The 23,713-nt window shown below is 41.0% G+C and overlaps 2 protein-coding genes across 19 annotated transcripts in view; both read left to right on the top strand.

The window, feature by feature from the left end:
• Positions 1–23,713, top strand: part of NHSL1 (NHS like 1) — a 273,639-nt gene that overhangs the window by 210,301 nt on the left and 39,625 nt on the right. For 16 of the 18 annotated variants that reach the window (XM_063725003.1, XM_054558217.2, XM_024249052.3 and 13 more), the window contains one exon: positions 11,502–11,629. Coding sequence is in view for 12 of the 18 variants with exons in the window: in XM_024249052.3 (XP_024104820.2) it covers positions 11,502–11,629 (128 nt within the window). In the remaining 6 variants the exon portion in view is untranslated. Of the gene's footprint in view, positions 1–8,017; positions 8,225–11,501; positions 11,630–23,713 lie in introns of those variants that run through there. The other 2 variants (XM_063725008.1, XM_054558223.2) reach the window with 2 other exon arrangements.
• Positions 17,809–18,350, top strand: LOC100460507 (large ribosomal subunit protein eL32). Its single transcript, XM_002817415.6, has one exon. It carries the CDS (start codon positions 17,866–17,868, stop codon positions 18,271–18,273), a length of 408 nt encoding a protein of 135 aa, XP_002817461.1. The 5' UTR covers positions 17,809–17,865; the 3' UTR covers positions 18,274–18,350.

Genomic DNA, 23,713 nt, shown 5'->3' with positions numbered 1-23,713 from the left:
CTTCAAGGCTTCTTAAATTAATTTGGGCATGTGACAAGAAGAAATGTTAAAAGCTGGTTTTCTGCAATGGCAAATGACATTTTAATAGTAATTCTTGCCATGGTGTGCAATGAAAAACAAAGCTAACAGACAGTTTATCCAGTGGCTCAAGTTTTAATGTTTGACTCCTAAGGGTTTTTTTTTGTTGTTGTTTGTTTGTTTTGTTTTGTTTTGGGAGGTTTTAATTTCACTCTAATAGGAATTAATCACAGAGCAAGAATATTAATCAAAATGGCCTTTTATTTTTAACCCTTCTACATAAAATGAGATTGTCTATGGTGTTTAATGTCAGTGACAGGGATATTGATCCCAAGACATGGGGGAAAACCAGTGTTTCTAAAATGTGTTAATGCATTGTTAACAAATTCATTTCCAGTTTGACTGTTGAGCCGATGACCACAATTAGTAGTGTATTTTCCCTCTGTGGTTCTTCCCAACCTAGTCATTTTATTTTGCTAAATATACAATGTAAATTGTATATTTACATTGTAAATGAGAAGTCATTTGGAATTGTGTTATTATAAAATAATTTTTAGGCAGTCTGCTTATCATTCCTTTTTTTTCCCCCTCCCCTGGCAAAGAAACCTGTCCATTTCAAAGGTAGCATTCTGTCACCACCTCCTCTCTTCCATCTTACTCCCCTCTAAACTTGCCTGCAAGCTTTTTCTGAAAATGCAGCTTTCCTGTGGCATCTGTTCTGTCTGACTAGAAAGCTTTGGGGAGTTGCCCATGATGCAGTTAGCTTTTTAATCCTAGATTGGTCAGTTTCCCTGAAATTCTACTGAGGCAAAATTTCCTTGGATAGATAACCATGATGATGCACCAGACATCATCTTCCTTATTCATTCTGTTCCACCTACTCTCCCCTCATCCTCTTATTACTCAAATATGTGAGTTGTGGATGGGAGAAGAGGCCCATTTAATGGGAGGTCAGGTCATATGCCTTGGGTTAGTGAAGGTGGAAAATGTGGCCAAGGATAAAATCTACCTGGGTGACCAATGGGACCATCACCTTTGTCATATAGTTACAGTACCCTTTCAAGCACACTACTGAAGAAATACAGATCATTCATTCATTTAAGGAACTCACTGAGCACCAGCCAGCCACCCACATTGAGCCATATCATGCAGGGCTTAGAAACCATTAGGAGGATTTTGGCTTTTACATTCAGGACGTGGAGAGATTTGAACTTAGAAGTGGCATAATCTGACTCATTAGTTTGAAATGGATCAATCTGATTGTGCGTTGAAAGTTCACAGTAAAGGAGACAGGGGTGTCAACGTAGGAGACCAGGTGGAGGTCACCATCAGGCGAGAGATGGTGGAGGCCTGATCAGGAAGCTTTCCCTGCAGTTGCAGCTGGAGTGGAATGTTAAAATAAATATAAGAACCCTCCAAGCATTTTAAGGAAATCTTGACGTGTAAGACACACTTCTACAGTAGCAAAGCTAAAGCTTTTCCTGAAACAAAATGGCATTCTTTAGGGACTAAAAGTAGATACCAGATATAGCATTCCCCCACCATTGATCTGTACCATATCAGCTGAATTCTTTATACTATGTTCCCTTTTAAGTTATTCGCTTGGCGAGTGTGGATCATTTGTGACATAATAAAAAGAACAGACCAACCCTCTTTTCCTTTGGACATTTTATCATTTGTCACGTGGAATATGTAGGAAGCAAAATTCTGTTGCCCTCTTTGGGATCCCCACCTAACACCTCCTCTAAGTAGAGAAGACTTCTCCTCTTTCACTTTCACCTCCACCCTAAATGGATATCATGTTGATGCCTTTAATTTTATTTCTACTTCTCTTTAGGTATTTGCCTTACTCTGAAACAGTTTTCTCACGATGTGGCTCATAGGACAGCTGCATCAGCATTGATTGAGGACTTGCTAGGAATCCAAGTTCTCAGGCTCCACTCCAGACCTAGTGAATCAGATATGGGAGTGGACTCAGCAGTATTTTTATAACAAGCCCTCCAAGGGATTCTGATGTACCTTAATTTGGGACGCCACTGCTCTGTACATTGGCCTGTGAATTTGTTTAATCAGGCAGCTAAACTGTAAGCACCTTGAAGGCTGGAACGTAACCCTTTAGTCCCAGTACCCGTTACAAGCTACAAGTTAGGATTCCAAGACACAGCTACCCAGTTTCAGAGTTGGAGCTCCTGACTGCTGCTGCTCTTCTCTCTCGTTGGTGGCAAAGGTGACTTGAGAAACTGGTGTTGATGCCTCTGTGTATTCATTCTATGTTTTCTCCAAGCTAGCTCTGCCTTGACTGTCTGGAAGAAGAGTATTCAGAGGTTTAGAAAAAAATGGCTGGCCAAAGCACAGGTCAGGAGAATCACTGAACCTGGAGGTTGGAAAGAAAACATAATTGTCACCAGCTTGACTTTCTCTTTTCCAACTTTCTGGTGGTATAAGTCCAGATAACTTTCATCCTCCTTTTTTTTTTTTTTTTTGACACGGAATCCCACCCAGTGTCACCCAGGCTGCAGTGCTGTGGTGCCATCTCAGCTCACTGCAACCTCCGCCTCCCAGGTTCAAGCAATTCTCCTGCCTCAGCCTCCTGAGTAGCTGGGACTACAGGCACCCACCACCATGCCCAGCTAATTTTTGTATTTTTAATAGAGATGGGGTGTCACCATGTTGACCAGGCTGGTCTTGAACTCCTGACCTTGTGATCCGCCCACCTTGGCCTCCCAAATGTTGGGATTACAGGCGTGAGCCACCACACCCAGCCTCATCTTCCTTTTTTAAGGCAATGTAAGACTTAGTCCCTTCAGGAAATTTCCCTTTTCCCTGACACCAGGGTGATAGTTGGCATACTTTCATATTGGCCCTCTCTTTCTTGCTTCACCCGCAGCTAAGCACATTGTACTCTATTACCTGGAATGTTTTGTCTTTATAGATTCCATTAAGAGATAAAATATTTACTTTTAGAACTTTTAGAAAGTCTTGGGCTTACTCGTTAAAGACATATATTTTCTCTTTTTTATGTTTTATGTTGCTTTGAATGCTAAGTGTCACTGAAGTGATAATTGGTGAAGAAGTGGTCTTATGGGCTCAAATTTGCATTTATTAGGAAGCAAATTTGAGTTTAATACTTGAAATATAAAAGCATGCTTTTATGCTGTTATATGTATTCCCATATAGCTACATAACAGCTCTTGCTCTAAAAAGAGGGGAAGGGAGAAAAGAATAAATCATTAGTCTAATAATAAACCAAAAGGGCCTATTTATTTGAAACTTATTTAAAACTACTATAAATTATAAAGGAAAATATTCATTGAAAAGATCTGTATTAAATACACAGTGTCTTTAAGATTTAAAACAGCTTTTCACCTCTTTGATATGCTACACACAACTGAATAACTTAAATGTTTGAACATCTATTGTCTTTTAATTATGTTCTAGTTTATTGTTGAAGACAATTTAAATAAATTGAAGTTCAACTGCTTTGAAGAATTTATGGAAAATCTAAATATATTTTTGGAAAATTCATCGTGCATGAGTGACAAGGGAGAATCCTAACTATATCAGTATGATTTCTTTCTCTTTTCCAGTATTGCCAAGCCCAACAAATTAATGAAGGGGTAGGTAAATAAATCCCTTCTATTTTAAATGCACTTTGGTTTGATTTTTCATTAAGAAAATAAGTTCTCTAATATTCACAATACATGATATTTAGGTGCAGTCAGTTTTTCCTATGTATTTATTCGAAAGCTCAAACTAGATTATTTAGCTATATAATACTTCATTCAGCTATTGGGCTGGAATTTATTTTTTTCTAAACATGAATGTTTATAGTCTTAGGTATTCTCAGTCCTTCTGGACTAAGATGAAGTTTTGTGATAGAACTGGCCTTTTACCCTGTTAGTAATAATCTGGTAGATTATTAACTGAGATAGAAGTTTAAAAACTTCGATCTACCAGAAACTTTATACCTGGGCTTCAGAATCTGTAAGACTGATATAATAACTTCTTTCCTTCAATTCTCAGAGAATTATTATAAACACAAATCAGGTAATGATAGCAAGAGGCTTTCAGTTTAGAAAAATGTCAGTAGTATTAGCTTTAAAAATCAGTCATCCGAAAAAAGATTTTTTAGACTCTAGATCATCATAGGACTTTCTCACTGAAGCAGTACATCATGACTGCTATTTTTATAATTAACTTTGGGACTGGAGTCCTCCCAATGCTTAATGACCTTGAATTACAGTAGGAAGGTTGCAAAAGATTTTAGTGCTATTAAAAATAAACCACATTCAGATTTTAAAATATGGTATATGTAGAATACCATGCTAGAAATACCAAATTATGCTTTGACCTGAATGTTTCAGAACTTTCCTAGGAGCTCATACTCATACATGTCAACACTACCCGTGACCTGAAAAATGACAACTGGCCTACCGAACTGGTCCTTCTGGCTTTTCACACTGCAGTGCTTGTTTTAAATACAGTTGACCCTTGAACACAACACATTTGAACTTGGAGGGTCCACTTTTATGGATTTTTTCAATACAGTCAGCCCTCCATACATTCTGGGTCCTGCAACCGAAACCAAATGCGAATGGAAAATACAATACTCAGGTATTTTCTGCGTCTGAAACCAAATGAGAATGGAAAATACAGTATTCACAGGGTGTGAAACCTGCATTATACAGAAAGCCAACTTTCTGGGTCTGTGATTTGCAGGAGTTTAGTATGCATGGATTTTGGTATTCTGGGGTCCTGGAACCAATCCCCTTCTGATACAGAGGAATGACTGCTTCTTCCATCAGTTCTTTCCCTTTCTCACGCAATCTAAGAAGTCAGCAAACTTCTTGCTTTTTTTCTTTTAGCATCCCCTCATCTTCCCATATCATTTTCTTGGGAAATAGAAAAACAATCCCATCTTATTCCACTTCGCATTCAATTTCTGTTTCTTCTATTTCTCCATCTCCCTCTCATTTAAGCAGGTCATACTTAGTAACCATCTATTTAAGAACTTTACCCCTTCAGATTATATTTCAGAATCTTTATAATAAACTTGGGAAAATTTTCACTGCATTGTATGCTTCCTTTTGTGGAATTATACATATGAAGAAATCAATCATGACAAATTACAGAAGTCAGTGATAAAAATGTCCACGTACTTTTATCAGCATCACTAAGCACCTTTCATTTTCCTCATGTAGATAATAGCATGTTTAAAGTAGTCCTCTCTTATTTGTGGTTTCACTTTCCATAGTTTCAGCTACCTGCAGTCAACCATGGTCTGAAAATTTTAAATGGAAAATTCCAGAAGTGAACAATTTATAAGTTTAAAGTTTTTGCCATTCTGAGCAGTGTGATGAAATCTCACAGCAGCCCCCTCCATCCTGCCTAAGACATGAAACCTCCCTTTGTCCATCGGATCCACGCTGCAGACACTGCCCGTCCATCAGTCAGTTTGTAGCCAGCTTGGTTATCAGATTGCCTGTCAGCATCTCAGTGCTTGCATTCAAGTCGCCCTTATTTTACTTAATAATGGCCCCAAAGGACAAGGAGAGTAATGCTGGCCATTTGGATATGCCAAAGAAGCTGTCAAGTGTCTCCTTTAAGTGAAAAGGTGAAAGCTTTTGACTTAATAAGGACAGAAAAAGAAAATCATATGCTGAGGTTGCTAAGATCCATGGTAAAAATGAATCTTCCATCTGAGAAATTGTGAAAAAGGAAAAAGAAGCTCCTACTAGTTTTCCTGTCACACCTCAAACATTATTATAGGTATAGATGATTAGGAAAAAAACATAGCAATAGATAGGGTTTGGTACTGTCTGTGGTTTCAGGCATCCACCAGGGGTCTTGGAACATATACCTTGAGTATAAGTCAGGGACTACTATATTAAAAATTGAATGACTAAAGAATAGCTTAATGCATAGAGATTTGGAGTCCGCAGCAGCAATAAATTCATGTGAGAGTCAGATGACCATCTAGCGCTATGACATTTATTTTTTTCTTCTGTATTTAAAACTTTGGTCTACGAAGAAATGTTTGTCCCTCATCCTTGTGCTGCGGAAAATGGATTGACATGAAAGGAAGGAGGAGGAAATTTAAGGTTGGGAAACTAGAGGACACAACCAACAGTGATACCTTTATCCAAGCAGTAGTGTGAGAACAATAACACAGTTTTACTGTAAATTTCTGTTGCAAGAAGAATATGTGTGAACGATTGGTCTTCTTTTACATTTAGGATCTTGTTTCTAGCCTGTGGTCGCAGGCATAACCTGGCTTTAAATTATGCTCTGCTTTGCAGTTACTCTCTCAGTTCAGTGTTTAAAAAGTCTTTGCTTATTCATGATGGCTTGCTCTCACTTTTGTTTTGCCCCACAGACAATAAACTCCAATTCTAATGAACAAAACCATGGTTTTAGAACCTGAGATCTGTTGCAACTTGACAAGAGGAGAATTTTCTGAATTTCCCCTAGAGTTGGAATAAATGACAGTGGAATTTGATGAGTTTACTAGATTTCAGAAATGTGATAAGAGCAAAAAAAAATTGGTCAGCTGCCATGAATTTATATTGTCTAGTTTTATCTTAGATCCAGCATCATATTTCATTTGTTTTACTACCATTTATTATACTGCTATTAAAACATTTTTGTGGCCAGCGCGGTGGTTCACACTTGTAATCCCAGCACTTTGGGAGGCCAAGGCAGGCAGATCACCTGAGGTCAGGACTTTGAGACCAGCCTGACCAAAAATTAGCCAGGCATGGTGGTGTATGCCTGTAATCCTAGCTACTCAGGAGGCTGAGGCAGGAGAATCGCTTGAACCTGGGAGGCAGAGGTTGCACCATTGCACTCTGTTCCAGCCTGGGTAAAAAGAGTGAAACTCTGTCTCAAAAAAAAAAAAAAAAAAAAAGTGACATAAATTTCATGGTGAAAAAAAGATGCATTGTCTTCTAAACTGGGCTCAAAAAGGTGACACACACTGGAAGTACTAATAGTTGCCAGTCTTTCATGCTTTTCACTTGTGGATGATGATTTTGCAATATTTGGTCTTTTAAAATCTAACACGTGTCAAGTCATTTTGGCTATTTTCAATATTATTGCCAAGAATATAAAACTAATAATCACCCTTAGAAATGATCTTGCCCAGCAGTCTCTTCTTATTTCCCAGGGAAACGTCCTCTTGAAACACAGTCTTACATGGTATCCAATACATTACATAGATTTGTAAAAGTAATGTTTGAGTAGTGTTAAGTTTTATAATTTAAATTTTTAAAACATAATTATTTATTATTAGTCATTTTACTATTATTATACATTTTAGAGGCATGGTCTTGCTCTGTCTGCCAGGCTGGAGTGCAGTAGCCCAATCATAGCTCACCACAGCTTCGAGCTCCTGGGCTCAAACAATGCCCCTGCCTCAGCCTCCTGAGTAGCTAGGACTACAGGCACATGCCACCATGCCCAGCTAATTAAAAAGAATTTTTTTCTAGAAATGCGGTCTCATTATGTTGTTCAGGCTGGTCTTGAACTCCTGGCCTCAAGCAGTCCTCCCACCTTGGCCTCCCAAAGCACTGGGATTGCAGGTGTGACCCACTGTGCCCTACCCTATAATTTAAACTTCTTATAGGGTTCATTTAATGAAGCAAATAAAACAATTTTGAACAACAAATTAATTTAGTTTAAAAGGGCTTTGGACTTCTCTTTATATTTGTGAAGTATTTGAAAACCCTGAATTACATAGATAAGTAGCTGCAAATGGTAATAGTTTATATTGATTTATTTTACAAGTTTCACTCTGATCTTTAGTTTTACAGAGATAGCAGGAATAGCTTTATTTCTAGGACCACAGGAAAGTTAATTTAGCAGCATAAGTTAATAAATTAATTCCCTCATTGTCTTAAAATTTGGTATGTAAAACTATTGAACTTGAGTCTTATTTTTTTTTTTTTTTAGATTCAGGGAGTATATGTGCAGGTTTGTTACATGGGTACATTGTGTAATGGTGAGCTTTGGGCTTGTAGTGTACCTATCACCTAAACAGTGAACATTGTACCCAATAGATAATTTTTTCTTTTTTTTCCTGAGTTGGAGTTTCGCTCTTGTCGCCCAGGCTGGAGTACAATAGCATGATCTTGGGCTCACTGCAGTCTCTGCCTCCCAAGTTCAAGCAATTCTCCTGCCTCAGCCTTCCAAGTAGCTGGGGTTACAGGTACCCACCACTATACCCGCCTAATTTTTGTATTTTTAGTAGAGACGGGGGTTTTTCTATGTTGGCCAGGCTGGTCTCTAACTCCTGACCCCAGGTGATCCGCCTGCCTCGGCCTCCCATAGTGCTTGGATTACAGGCGTGAGCTACTGGCCTGGCGTGGGCCCCCAATAGGTAATTTTTAACCCTCACCCTCCTTCTATCCTCCCTCCCTTTGGAGTCCCCAGTGTCTATTTATTTCCATCTGTGTGTCCATGTGTACCAATTGTTTGGTTCCCACTAATAAGGTGAGAACATGCACTATTTGATTTTCTGTTTCTGAGTTATTTCACTTAGGATAATGGCCTCCAACTCTGTCCAGGTTGCTGCAAATTATATGATTTAATTCTTTTTTTATGGCTGCATAGTATTTCATGATGTGTATCTACCACATTTTCTTTATCCAATCAACTGTTGATGGATACTTAGGTTGATTCCGTAACTCTGCTATTGTGAATAGTGCTGCGATAAACATATGGGTGCAGGTATCTTTTTTCTATAATGATGTCTTTTCCTTTGGATAGATGCTCAGTAGTGGGATTGCTGGGTTGAATGGTCATTCTATTTTTAGTTCTTTGAGAAATCTCCATACTGTTTTCCATAGAAGTTGTACTAATATACATTCCCACCAATGGTGTGTAAATGTTTCCTTTTGTCTATATCCATGCCAACATCTGTTGCTTTTGACTTTTGTTTTGTTTTTTGAGACAGTCTCACTCTGTTGCCCAGGCTGGAGTGCAGTGGTGTAATCTCAGCTCACTGCAACCTCTGCCTCCCGGGTTCAAGCAATTCTCCTGCCTCAGCCTATGGATTAGCTGGGATTACAGGCATGTGACACCATGCCTGGCTTTTTTTTGTTTTTGTTTTTGTTTTGCATTTTTAGTAGAGACGGGGTTTTGCCGTGTTGCCCAGGCTGGTCTCAAACTCCTAGCCCCAAGTGATCCACCGGCCTCAACCTCCCAAAGTGCTGGGATTACAGGTGTGAGCCACCATGCCCGGCCTTCCTTTTTAATTATAGCCATTCTTGAGTGTTATTTTTTAATCTTAGCTTTAAGGTGGCTATTTAAAGAAAATCTAATCCAGTATTTACAGAATCCCTGAACTCTGCAGAAAATACCGTTTGAAAACTACTAATCAGGCCGGGTTCAGTGGCTCACAGCTGTAATCCCAGTACTTTGGGAGGCCAAGGTGGAAGGATCGCTTGAGTCCAGGAGTTCAAGACCAGCCTAGGCAACATAGTGAGTCTCCGTATCTAAAAAATAAAAAAAAATAATAATAATGCCAGGCGTGATGGCATGTACCTATAGTTCCAGCTACTCAGGAAGCTGAGGTGGGATGATCACTTGAGCCCAGGAAGTTGAGGCTGAAGTGAGCTGTGATCATCATGCTACTGCACTCCAGCCTGTGTGACAGAGTAAGACCCTGTCTCAAAAAAAAAAAAAAGAAGAAGAAAACTACTAATCATGTTTTATATAACATATAACATCTCTGTAGAGTGAGAATAATTTTTTTGTTAATTTTTTTTTTTTAAGACTGAGTTTCGCTCTTGTTGCCCAGGCTGGAGTGCAGTGGCGCAATCTTGGCTCACCGCAACTTCTGCCTTCCGGGTTCAAGCAGCTCTCCTGCCTCAACCTTCCTGAGTAGCTGGGATTACAGGCATGCGCCACCACACCTGGCTAATTTTATATTTTTAGTAGAGACAGGGTTTCCCTATGTTGGTCAGGCTGGTCTCGAACTCCCAACCTCAGATGATCCTCCTGCCTTGGCCTCCCAAAGTGCTGGGATTAAAGGCGTGAGCCACCACGCCCAGCCTGAGAATATAGTTTCTAATCATACTCTTTATTTCAGGAAAATTGTCAAATGGAGAAAATGTGAAAATATTTCTTATAAAGGGTTAGATTCATATGAGTAAATTCTCATTAAAAATATGTTGTGTTCTGGAATTTTCAGAAATTTTCTTTAAATATCTATTTTAATCAATATTACAAGTAGTTGCCAGCCCAGACCACAACATTTTTGACCTATAAGTAACTGAAGTAGTATTAGTTAGCTATTTTATGATTACATATGCATTTTTTCATTAGTTTGCCATTCTAACAGATCCTCATTTTTGTCTGATTTGCAGTTCCGTATTGTAAACGTTGTCCTTCCACTCCCTCTGTGAGGTAGCAAAGGAGAATTAGGACTTTTTTTTTTATCCCCTGGCTTATTTAAAATTGGTCTAATATTTTTAGCCCTCCACTGAAGTGACTGCCATCTCTTCTTTGAAGAAGAATCATGGATCCTGATGTCAGAAAGGAACTCTGAAGATGCCCTAGTTTAGTTCTGTGCCTGTAGGTGCATGGTTTTTATAAAGCTGTGCAAAGAGAAAACTTTTCCAAAACCACACACATTTTGTGCTCCTTTAGAAAGCTGGATATTTAAAGGAACCCTGTGGCAAATCCTTTTTTGAGGCAAATGCTCCTTTGTCCATCTTGGTGCTTTAAAGAGCCATTGGAAGTTTTCTTACAGCACCGGCCCCCACCCATGAGAGCCGCCAGCGCAGTGCTTTCCCCTCGAAGAGGATCCTCCTTTCCACACAGCCAGTGGCCCCAGTACCCCGAGATCCATGGCACCATAGTGCTGTCACGCATTCCTCTGTGGACTGGCAGATGTCTCAGGCTGGCACCTGCCTTCCTATTAAATTCCACGCAGCATTTACAGGCTGTTTGACATCAAAATTAAATTGAGAAAATTAATATAAAATGAGAGCATTATAATCCATGATCTCATATGTCACTTCCAGCTAATGAGTCTAGGAAACAAGCATAGCATGAGCATCGCTTTTTTTTTTTTATGTGGAATAATATCATCACATAATCTAGTAACTAAGGCCCTGGGAATCCGAGTCCACTGCTCACTTGCATAACATTATTGAGCAAATAACCTAATTACCCTAAACTTCAATGTCCTGTGAGTAAAGTAGAATTAATGATGGTGTCTACCTCACAGGATGGTTGTGAGCTCTGAATACAATCTTATCAAGTATTAATTTAATATTAATATTTAATTGAAATATGGTATGTAGTGTGTAGTAGGTACTTTAATAATTCTTAGCTGTTTTTATCATTATTTTAAAATCTTATTAATGCCTAGAAAAATGTAACTTTAAAAAGTAAAAAAGAGGAGTAAACATAAAGTAAGCAAAGAGGAGTACAGCTTTTTAATGGCCTTCTTCCCCTCCCTGCATGCCCCTCTGCAGAATGCGATAAGTTGCGGCATGATGGCTACCGCAGTTCTCAGTACTACTCTCAGGGACCCACCTTTGCGGCCAACGCCAGCCCATTCTGTGATGATTACCAAGACGAAGATGAAGAAACAGATCAAAAGGTAAGCTTCAAAGTTCAACACGGGGTCCTGGGTTGGGTCCCAGAACAGAGAAAGGGTGTATGTGGACAAACTGGTAAAATCAAAATTGAGCCTGTATTTTAATCAATAGTATTGTCTCAAGTGAATTTCTTGGTTTTGACAAATGTGCCATAATTATGTAAGAGTAACATAAATGGAAACTGGGTAAAGGGTACACAGGAAACTTTCAATACTCTTTGCAGTTTTTCAGAAAACATAAAACCATCCTAATTTTTTAAAAGGTAAGATTAGAATCTAAGGAATTCATAAAGGAGACATAAAATCAGTGTATTTGTGCATCTCAAATATTCTTTTTTGGTTAGAAAAATAAAGGGCTTATTTCTGTTGTTTGAGTTTTCATATGACCAAGAACTCAGTTGTATGACAAAGAAGAACTCTGATCATAATAGCAGAACCCACTGTTTACAGTGGTCAGTGTTATTAATAGAGACGGAATAGAAGAAGTGCATTTACTTAATATTATTGCACTAGCCAATTCATTTAGTGATGCTGTTTTACATTTGGGTTCCTTTTCCTCTGCCATCTCTGGTGATATGCACAAACCACTTAAGTAATTTTCTCAATACTAAATACATATGAAAGAATAAAAATGTATGAAGATTTCGATTTATGTAGTTTTATTTTCATTTACTAAGTAATGTGGATTGACACTGGAATTACTTAAAATAAGATTTGATGAATAATGTTTTGTTTCACAACCATTTTTAATTAATTAAAGACTTTCAATGGAATTAGGCCAATTTATAAATGCCTTATTGATTGAAGAACATTATTCAAAATTTATTGTCCTTTTCCTCAAATAGGTAACGTCAGAGAATAAAATAAGATAATCGTTGATGAGAAAATGGGAAATTAAGCCAGGCATTGTGGCATGCATCTGTTGTATCAACTACTTGGAAGGATGAGACAGGAGGATCCCTTGAGCCCAGGAATTTGAGTTGTGGTCACTCCATTGTACTCCAACCTGGGCAACAAAACAAGACCCTCCCTCAAAAAGCAAAAGGGAAATTACTACCTTAAATTTTTGATCTTCAAATGATCTTCACCCAGATAGTTTTTTAGATTCTTTTTTTTTTTTTTTTTTTTGGTGAGATCTTGCTTGCTCTGTCACCCAGGCTGGAGTGCAGTGATGCAATCTTGGCTCACTGCAAACTCCACCTCCCAGGTTCAAGCAGTTCTCGTACCTCAGCCTCCCAAGTAGCTGGAATTACAGGCACACGCCACCACGCTTGGTAGATTTTTGTATTTTCAGTAGATACAGGGTTTCACCATATTGGCTGGGCTGGTCTTGAATTCCTGACCTCAAGTGATCCGCCCACCTCAGCCTCCCAAAGTGCTGGGATTACAGGCATGAGTCACCGCGCCTGGTCTATATTTTTTAATTAATATTTTAAATTGATAAATCATAATTATATACATTTATGGAGCACAATGTGATGATTTGATATAGGTATACAATATGGAATGATTAAATCAGACTAACATATCTGTCACTGTGCTTACCTATTTTTTTTACGGCAAGACATTTGAAATTTACACTCTCAGTTATTTTGAAATATACAGTTAAGTATTAGAGATTGTAGTCATCCTGCTGTGCAATAGATCTAAAAACTTATTCCTCCTGTCTGAAATGTTGTCCCCTTTGATCAACAACTTCCTATTCCTTACCTCGCCACCCAGATTTTTATCACAGAATATGTTTCGTATTTCTTGAAAGGTATTTTCACATATTGGATTACTCCTTTGAACCTTTAAAATATACAAAGACAGTATCTTACTATAATGAGTAAAGCAGCCATTTCAAAATTAATCTGAACTTTAATTTTGAAAATTTTTATTTCTCTCTTGTTGGCATGAGTGGAAAATGAAAACCAGAAGGTGAATTACAGAGTGAGACTTTTGTTTATCCAGATACACTTTAGCCTTATACTGATGCTCAGAGAAGGAAGAGAAGTTTATAGTGAGGCCCAGTGAGACAGATGGTTTCTGGGTGTATAGAGTCCAGTAGCAAATTGGCATTGTCATGACAGCATCCTAAGATTTTTCTGGAGAATGGAAAAATAATTTCTAAATTCTCACATAGCTCTTTGCTTACCATGACACTCAACTCTGAGGGAAGTTAGCCTCTGCATTAGTTTCTACTCCTCTGTACCATTGCCACGGACCCTGACGGCCAAGCAGCCCTCTCCCAGACGTGTGTGAGAGTGTGAACAAATCACCCCCAAGAAAACAGGCTCCTATCCTGCTGAAAATGAGTGCGAAGAAAATGGTTGTGTATAAGGGGGAATATATATAAAAGTCATCCTTTATATGATGTGGTATGTCATGACATGCCAGTAAACACAAATGTTTCCATAATAATTACCTTAGTGTGATTTGCTGGTACTGGCATCACTAGACCAGGAATGAGAAGTTGACTGTGGGACCCTTGACAGGTCTCCTTGGGACCCACAGCATCCTTCTTTTTGTGAAAGGGAGGAGGTAGGCAGTGGGAGGACCTGCCTGGTGCGTGTGGGAGGAGAGCTATTTTCTGGGGTCCCTCCCAACCCTCTCCAAGTTACAGTGTCTGCCCTCATGGCTTTCCTATATTTGGTCTCTTACAAAAGCACCCAGCCACTTTCAAATCTTAACTTTCTTTGCTGCTATAAAATTTTTGTTACTTTTGTGATTTTTAAAAATCCAGGTTTGATTGGGCGTGGTGGCTCACACCTGTAATCCCAGCACTTTGGGAGGCCAAGGTGGCCAGCTCACTTGAGCTCAGGTATTCAAGACCAGCCTGGGCAATGTAGCAAGACCTTGTCTCTACAAAAAATAGAACAAAAACTAGCTGGGTGTGGTAGCGCACCTGTAGTGCCACCTACTCGGGAGGCTAAGGTGGGAGGATTGCTTAAGCCCGGGAAGTCAAGGCTACTGTGAGACATGTTTTCACCACTGCACTCCAGCCTGGGCAACTGAGTGAGACCCTGTCTCAAAAAATAAAAATAAAAATTCAGGTTAATCTTGTTCTTGGGTAAAAGTATTTTGAAATCCTTGGAATATATCATTAGAGATATTTGTGGGGAACTTGTATTTTTCCTTTTCTTAAATACATAGAACGAAGTTGAAGTATATTAGAAAAATGTTAAATCATTAGATCTGAATGTCATCTCAAGGCAATCTCTGTTAAGAAATTGGTTTCAGAATAAAATAAATGTCAAATTATTTTATCAAATATATATTAATTAGACATTATTATATACTAATTAAATATCAGCTAACAAATTATACTATCATAATAGCTAACTTCCTGCTTCCCCTTCCTGCCTCCCCTACTCCCTTCTTTCCTTCTTTCCTTAACATTCTGAGCTACCTCATTCAGTGTTGTATTAATTTAACCATTTCTTGATTCTGTGGAGCATCAAAAAAGCCACTTGCCACCCCACTATAACATAGCCAATTCGATGATCTTAGGGCACATTTTCCATCCTTTTGCTTATTCATCATGATTGGATTAATTGCAGCACTCTGTTTTTTTGTGTTTTTGTTTTTGTTGTTGTTTTGGTTTTTGTTTTTGAGACAGGGTCTCACTCTGTTGAGTCTGTTGCCCAGGCTGGAGAGCAGTGGCGCAGTCACAGTTCACTGTAGCCTCAACCTCTGGGTTCAAGTGATCCTCCCGCCTCAGCCTCCCGAGTAGCTGAGATTACAGGTACACATCACCACGCCCAGCTAATTCTTGTATTTTTTTGTAGAGATGGGGTTTTGCTATGTTGCCCAGGCTGGTCTAGAACTCCTGGGCTCAAGCAATCTGCCCGCTTTGGCCTCCCAAAGTTCTAGGCTTACAGGCGTGAGTCATCACGCTCAGCCTTGTTCTTCTTAACTATACAAAGTTAACAAGTCTTAGTGCTGCTGTCAGTGACAAAGATCCTGAAATTGGTGTGGAAATTAAACGCATAAGCCTTATGTTTTCTCTACTGCTTCGTGCAGGTCCCTCTCTGTAACTCAGGTGCGAATGTCTTCAGGTTGAAGTGAGGGTTTCATTTGTGTGCATCCGCATAGTACATGATTGGCTGCTTAGTTGGCTTATTCATTCAACAGTAATTCTTTGAGTTATTGGTACTAAGTAACTATTTGCCCTGAGTCCAAATCTTTATTAATCTTCATGGCCCTTCCTGCCATTCACTAGGTCACTGTGATGCACGGATGCATCCAAGCTGTACAGCCAGCAGTGGTGGTCATTTAGGACCCAGAAACACTCCTCACCCCTCTGTAATGTGTTCTGAAAAAGAGCTCCTTCAAGCACAAAATTATAATTCCTTTGCAAAATAAGGACTTATTGATCACCTTCTATGTGCCAGAGACTATTCTAGGTGTTGGAGATGTAACAGTAAACCAAATGCAAGAAATCTCTGTCTTTGATGGAGCTTTGATTTCACGGGGAGGCACTAAGAGCAAATACAGTCACGCGTTGTGTAATGACAGGGATACATGCTGAGAAATGCATTGTTAGGTGATTGGTCATTGTACAAATATCATAGGGTGCTCTTACGCAAACCTAGGTGGTACAGCCTACTACACACCTAGGCTAGATGGGATAGCCCAGTGGTCCCCAGCTTTTTTGTCACCAAGGACCAGTTTCATGGAAGACTGTTTTTTCATGGACCAGACTGGGGTGGGTGGGGCAGTTTTGGGATGAAACTGTTCCATGTCAGATCATCAGACATTAGTTAGATTCTCATAAAGAGCGCACAACCTAGATCCCTCACATGCACAGTTCACAATAGGGTTTGCCCTCCTATGAGAATCTAATGCTGCCGCTGATCTGACAGGAGGCGGAGCTCAGGCAGTGATGCTTGCTCGCCTGCCGCTCACCTCCTGCTGTTCAGCCCAGTTCCTAACAGGCCACAGATGGATACAAGTGCACGGCCTTGGGGCTGGGGACCCCCAGTATATAGCCTATTGCTCCTAGGCTACGGCATGTTATTATACTGAATACTCCAGATAATTGTAACACAATGGTGAGCATTTTTGTGTATCTGAATGTAGAAAAGGCACAGTAAGAATGCAGTAGAAATAATGAAAAATGGTACACCTCAATAGGGCACTTACCATGAATGGAGCTTGCAGGACTGGAAGTTGCTCTGGGTGAGTCAGTGAGTGTGGTGAGTGAATGTGAAGGCCTAGGACATTATTGTACACTATTGTAGGCTTTATAAATACTGTACACTTAGGCTGCACCACATTTACGAAGAAAAGTTTTTCTAGCCAGTTTCAGTGGCTCACACCTGTAATCCCAGCACTCTGAGAGGCCAAGGTGGGAGGACTGCATGAGTCCAGGAATTCAAGACTAGCCTGGGCAACAAACTGAGAACCCATCCCTACAAAAAAGAAATATGGTTCTTTCTTCAATAGTAAATTAGCCTTAGCTTACTGTAACTTTTTTACTTTATAAGCTTTTAAATTTTTTAAACTTTTTGACTGTTTTGTAATAACACAGCTTAAAACATAAATACATTGTATAGCTGTACAAAGATATTTTCTTTATATCCTTATTCTGCCACCATTTTTCTATTTAAAATGTTTTCCTTTTTAAACTTTTTTATTAAACACTAAGACACAAACACACACATTAGCCTTGGCCTACACAGGATACAGGGTCAGCCGCATCAATATCACTGTCTTCCCCTCCGCATCTTCTCCTACTGGAAGTTCATCGGGGCAGTAACACCCATGGAGCTGACATCTCCTATGATAACAATACCCACTTCTGGAATATCTTCTGAAGGACCGGCCTGAGGCTGTTTTACAGTTAAGTTTTTTTCATAAGTAGGAATACCTTCTAAAATAACAAAAAATACTGGCCGGGCGCGGTGGCTCACGCCTGTAATCCCAGCACTTTGGGAGGCCGAGGCAGGCGGATCACGAGGTCAGGAGATCGAGACCATCCTGGCTAACACAGTGAAACCCCGTCTCTACTAAAAATACAAAAAATTAGCTGGGTGAGGTGGCGGGCGCCTGCAGTCCGAGCTACTCGGGAGGCTGAGGCAGGAGAATGGCGTGAACCCGGGGGGCGGAGCTGGCAGTGAGCCGAGATCGCGCCACTGCACTCCAGCCTGGGTGACAGTGAGACTCCGTCTCAAAAAAAAAAAAAAAAAAAAAAAAAAAAATTCTTCTTCCTCGGCGCTGCCTACGGAGGTGGCAGCCATCTTCTCCTCGGCATCATGGCCGCCCTCAGACCCCTTGTGAAGCCCAAGATCGTCAAAAAGAGAACCAAGAAGTTCATCCGGCATCAGTCAGACCGATATGTCAAAATTAAGCGTAACTGGCGGAAACCCAGAGGCATTGACAACAGGGTTCGTAGAAGATTCAAGGGCCAGATCTTGATGCCCAACATTGGTTATGGAAGCAACAAAAAAACAAAGCACATGCTGCCCAGTGGCTTCCGGAAGTTCCTGGTCCACAACGTCAAGGAGCTGGAAGTGCTGCTGATGTGCAACAAATCTTACTGTGCCGAGATCGCTCACAATGTTTCCTCCAAGAACCGCAAAGCCATCGTGGAAAGAGCTGCCCAGCTGGCCATCAGAGTCACCAACCCCAATGCCAGGCTGCGCAGTGAAGAAAATGAGTAGACAGCTCATGTGCACGTTTTCTGTTTAAATAAATGTAAAAACTGCAAAAAAAAAAAAAAAAAAAATTAATTAATTAAAATAACAAAAAATATAGTATGGTAAATACATAAACCAGCAGCATAGTCACTTGTTATCATTATCACGTATGATGTATTGTGCATAATTGTGTCATATTTTGTTTTTTTGTTTTGAGATGGTGTTTCACTCTTGTCACCCAGGCTGAAGTGCAGTGGCACAATCTCAGCTCACTGCAACCTCTGCCTCCTGGGTTCCAGCAATTCTTAGTAGATTTTTAGTAGAGACGGGGTTTCACCATGTTGTCCAGGCTGGTCTCAAACTCCTGATCTCAGGTGATCCACCCGCCTTAGCCTCCCAAAATGCTGAGATTACAGGTGTGAGCCACTGCGCCGGGCGTCATATTTTTATATGTGTCATATTTTTATATGACTCTCAGGGCAGTGGGTTTGTTTACACCAGCATCACCACAAGCAAGAGTAATGTGTTGTGCTGTGTTATGATGGCTGCAGCATCACTAGGCAATAGAAATTTCTCAGCTCCGTTATGATCTTATGGGACCACCATCGTATATGCGGCCTGTTGTTGACTGAAATGTCATTATGCTGCACATGACTGTAAGTCATTTTGCTCTGTTAGAAAGTGGCATATGCTCTGGAGTAAAATAAACTGGAGGGACGGTTGCAATGTTAAATGAAAAGGATAGGCCTTACTCAGCAGAGAGGTGATTGGGATTGAAAGAATGAGCATTTCTGGAAGGACATATTAGAAACAGAAAAATCATTCATTTCTGGAAGAATGTTTTAGAAACAGAAAGCAGCCAGTGCAATAAATGTTTCTTAAGAGTGTATGTGGGGCCAGTGGCTGGGCATGGTGGCTCACGCCTGTAATCCCAGCACTTTGGGAGGCTGAGGTGGGTGGATCACGAGGTCAGGAGATTGAGATCATCCTGGCTAACATGGTGAAACCCTGTCTCTACTAAAAATACAAAAAAAATTAGCTGGGCATGGTGGCGGGCGCCTGTAGTCCCAGCTATTCGGGAGGCTGAGGCAGGAGAATGGCGTGAACCTGGGAGGCGGAGCTTGCAGTGAGCTGAAATCGTGCCACTGCATTCCAGCCTGGACGATTAAGCAAGACTGTGTCCCCCACTCAAAAAAAAGGAGTGTATGTGAGGCCAGGCGCAGTGGCACACGCCTGTAATCCCAGCACTTTGGAAGTCTGAGGTGGGTGTATCACCTAAGGTCAGGAGTTTGAGACCAGCCTGGACAACATGGTAAAACCCCGTCTCTACTAAAAATACAAAAATTAGCTGGGCATAGGAGGCAGAGGTTGCAGTGAGCCAAGATCATGCCCCTGCACTCCAGCCTAGGCGACAGAGCCAGCCTCTGTCTCCAAAAAAAAAAAGTGTATGCGATATATCAGATGCTGCAAAATGCAAAGATTAGTAAGATACCTCTACATGCCTTAAGGATTTTACAGCTCTCCAAAGTAGGGAGAACTAAGTCAAATAAAAAGCATTATATATAACCTGCTGTTATAAGTGTTTGGCATACAGTACTAGGTGGAAAAGAAATTCTTCTGACTTGGATAGTCAAGGAAATGGGGGAGGGATCCAGAGAGGGTAAAGTATGTAAGAAGAATAGTTGTGGGGCTGTTGCAACAGGCCAAATGGCACTGAGGACTGAGACCAAAAGTGTAGTTGTATGAATGATGAGGAAGGGGGGTAGTTAGGAGATGGTGGCATTCAGAGTTAGGAGATCAGTTTCAAGTTTAATTCTGCCACTTGCTGTGTTTCTTTGGATGCATCACACCCCTTTAAGGCATTAATTTCCTTATGTAGAAAGTGGAGAGTGGAGTAAGATTGTTCTCTGTGAGCTTGCAGGACTGGAAGTTGTTCTGGGTGAGTCAGTGAGTGTGGTGAGTGAATGTGAAGGCCTAGGGTATTATTGTACTCTGTGAGCTTTTTGAACAAGCAGTATATTCATTCATTTTTTTTTTTGAAGGCATACATATTGCTTTATTTAAAACATACGGTGAAGAGAGCCAGGCAAGGTGGCTCATGCCTGTAATCCCAGCACTTTGGGAGGCTGAGGTGGGTGGATCACCTGAGGCCAGGAGTTTGAGACCAACCTGGCCAACATGGTGAAACCCTGTCTCTACTAAAAATACAAAAATTAGCGAGGCGTGGTGGCATGCACCTGTAATCTCAGCTATAGAGAGGCTGAGGCAGGAGAATCACTTGAACCTGCGAGGCAGAGGTTGCAGTGAGCTGAGATCACGCCACTGCACTCAAGCCTGGGTGACAGAGCCAGACTCTGTCTCAAAAAGAAAGAAAATGAAGAGAAAATATCTAGCTATTTGAACGTAATCATTCCAAACATAGAAAACACACAATTAAAACAAGTGAAGGAAAGCTACTGTAAAATAACAGATTAGATACTTTTTAAGGATCACTTATAGTAAATCTAGAAATGGAAAAAAAATCACAGAGACAGAATTTGTTTAGCGCTAAGTGCAAATGCTGCTGAGATGTTAGTGGACTGAAGCTCAGAATTTAAGCACTGCAGCTGTTCTCCAGCGGCCTAGTGCTGCTGTCTTCTGCAGCGCTCCCATCCTCGGCCTTCCTGCCCTGACCTGTCTTCAGAAGCCCCTGGCGAAGGCAGTGATGGCGACCACCTGCAAGATGGCCTCCAGGCCGCGGAGCGCCAGGAGTGTGGCGCTGAGGGCCCAGTCCACCCACAACACCAGGGTCTGCCAAAGCAGGAAGTGGGCAGAGAGGAGGACGGTGCCAGCCGTGATGGCCAGGCTGGCGGCCAGCAGCCTCTCAGCCTCTGTCAGGTTGCCCCTGGTGCCCAGGTATAACTGTACTGCTTCCCATCAGAAACAACGGAGTGAGATCGAGGACCAGGTAGCAGTGAGGATAGCTGAACACCTGACCTTGTGCGCGGCCGCCATCTTGCTCACCCCCTCATTCATTTACTGAGTAAATATTTATTCAGTCTTGCCAATATGCCACGCATTGTTCTAAGTCCTGAGAAGCCATCGAATGAACCAAAGCCCCTTCTGTTGAAGGAAAGATCATGGTGAACAAACAAGCATCATACAACACCAGGTGGTGATACGTGTTATGAAGGTAAATAAAACAATGGTAAGGGGAGTTCTAGAGCAACAGGACTGCCATTTTAGATTGAGTGTCCAAGAAGGACTCTGAGAGTCATCATTAGAGCAGACTACCGAGTGACATATAAGAACGTCACACAAGTGGGAGTTGAGCAGTGAGAACACATGGACACAGGGAGGGGAACATCACACACCGGGGCCTGTCAGTGGGGTGGGGAGAAAGGGGAGGGAGAGCATTAGGGCAAATACCTGATGCATGTGCGGCTTAAAACCTAGACGACGGGTTGATAGGTGCAGCAAACCACCATGACACATGTACACCTATGTAACAAACCTGCACGTTCAGCTCATGTGTCCCAGAACTTAAAGTAAAATAAAAAATAAAACTTTTTTTTTTTTTAAAAAAAGAACATCACACATGGGAAGGCCTGGAAACCTTATTGTAGTTATCCTGTGAGAAGAATAGCCACACACCAGAGCAAGTGGGCACTGAGCAAGGGGAAGAGTGGCGATAATGACTTTGGAAGAAATAACCAAGGACCAGATCACATAGGACCTAATTAGCCGTAGTAAAGATTTTGGATTAGTTGCTCATGGGTGAGATGGGGAGTCACTGGAGGAGTTGAGCAGGGAAGTAACATGATCTGATTGATTATTTAAAGGGATTTGTCTGTAGGAAATTAGACCATAGAGAGTGGAAGACAGAAGCACAGAGACAAGACAATAGGCCCTTGCAGTAATTCAGGCAAGTGATAGCCAAGGGTGGCTGGGACCAGAGTGGCAGTGGTGGGGTTTCTAGGTTTATTTGGAAAGTGAGTCCTACAGGATTCGCTTAAGTTGTGAGACAAAGAAGAGTTGAAGTTGAGGATAACTCCATCTGCTGTTTTTCTAGCTTGGTCTCTCTAGAATCTCATTACAAAAATTATTTCACCCCCTGAGAAATTCTCACCCATTAACCCTGCCCTCTTCATGTCTACACTCATCCTTCCCTGGCTTGTATTACATGGCCTGCCATTGCACTCACTTCTTTGCACACATTTTCAACTCTGCTGGCTCCTTTCTTCTTCTGCCATTTTCCTGGCAAAGAACCCAACTCCAGTTTGGTCCAACTTTTCCCTGCTTTGCACTAAAGCCTGATTGGTTAGTTAAGCAAGGCTAGAGAAGAACGCCAGGGTATGTTTCACTATAAATGTATGACCTCAAGCCTCAAGTGCTGCCTAGCAGTCCTACTATATTAACTCATCAGTTCATTCTTCTGCTCTCCCAAGTAATATTTCACACCTTCTCAAATCTCTAAACACAACTTCTTCTGCTTCACTTGCAGATCCTGCCTGCTGTGGTTTGGATATGGATGGAGTTTGTCCCCACCAAAACTCATGTTGAAATGTGATCCCACTGTGGTAGTGTTGGAAGTTGGGGCCTAGTAGGAAGTGTCTGGGCTATGGAGGAACATCCCTCATGAATAGCTTGGTGGTGTTCTCTGGCTTGGTAGTGAGTTTCTGCCCTCTCTCTCGATGGGATTGGTTCTTGTGGGAATAGATTAGTTCCAGTGAGAGTCAGTTGTTATAAAGCCAGGAGCCCCTCAGATCCTCCCCTCATTGCATATGCCTGCTTCTCTTTTGATCATCTCCACCATGTTTTGACACAGCATGAGAGCCGTTGCCAGAAGCCAGGGCCATGTCCTTGAACTTCCCAACCTGCGAAACCATAAGCTAAATAAACCTCTACTCTTTATAAACTACCCAGTCTCAGATATTCTTTTATAGCAACAGAAAACAGACTCAGACTCTTCCCTTGGTATTTGCTGCACTAGGAAAACAAAAGCAATCAGGGGTCATATGTTTTCATCACCAAACCCATCAAACTTCTTACATCTCCTCCTTAATGGACTCACCCTTTCCTGCCATTGTAATGCCCTGCTGTGTCCCAAGTGGCTAGCTCAGGGCCTGGCACACAGTAGGCACTCAGTATTTTTCCACTGGGATGAATAAGGCCAACCTCTCAAGGACTTCATATTTGTAATTCATCCCTCTCTCTTAGCCCTAATCAATTTTCTGTCTTGATTGCATCATAACCATCATTATACAAACATGCTATATTTTCTTTCATCTTGAAGAAACCCTACTTTGACCTTTCATCCCCCTCAAATTTCTACCACATTGTTCAGTTCATCTTTATAATTAAACATGTCTGAAGAACTGTCTAGACTTGCCATCTCCACTTCCTTTCTTCACAATCTCTTTTGAAGCCCCTCCAAACAAACTTTTATCCCCAGCGCACACTTAAACTACTCTTGTTAAGTCTA

This window comes from Pongo abelii, chromosome 5, assembly GCF_028885655.2.
Source record: "Pongo abelii isolate AG06213 chromosome 5, NHGRI_mPonAbe1-v2.0_pri, whole genome shotgun sequence".
Taxonomy (NCBI): Eukaryota; Metazoa; Chordata; class Mammalia; order Primates; family Hominidae; genus Pongo; species Pongo abelii.
This window is presented reverse-complemented; position numbering and strand designations above follow the sequence as displayed.

What these genes read in the sequence shown, in the direction of transcription:
- LOC100460507 (XM_002817415.6), top strand. Translation starts at nt 17,866, where the DNA reads ATGGCCGCCCTCAGACCCCTTGTGAAGCCCAAGATCGTCAAAAAGAGA.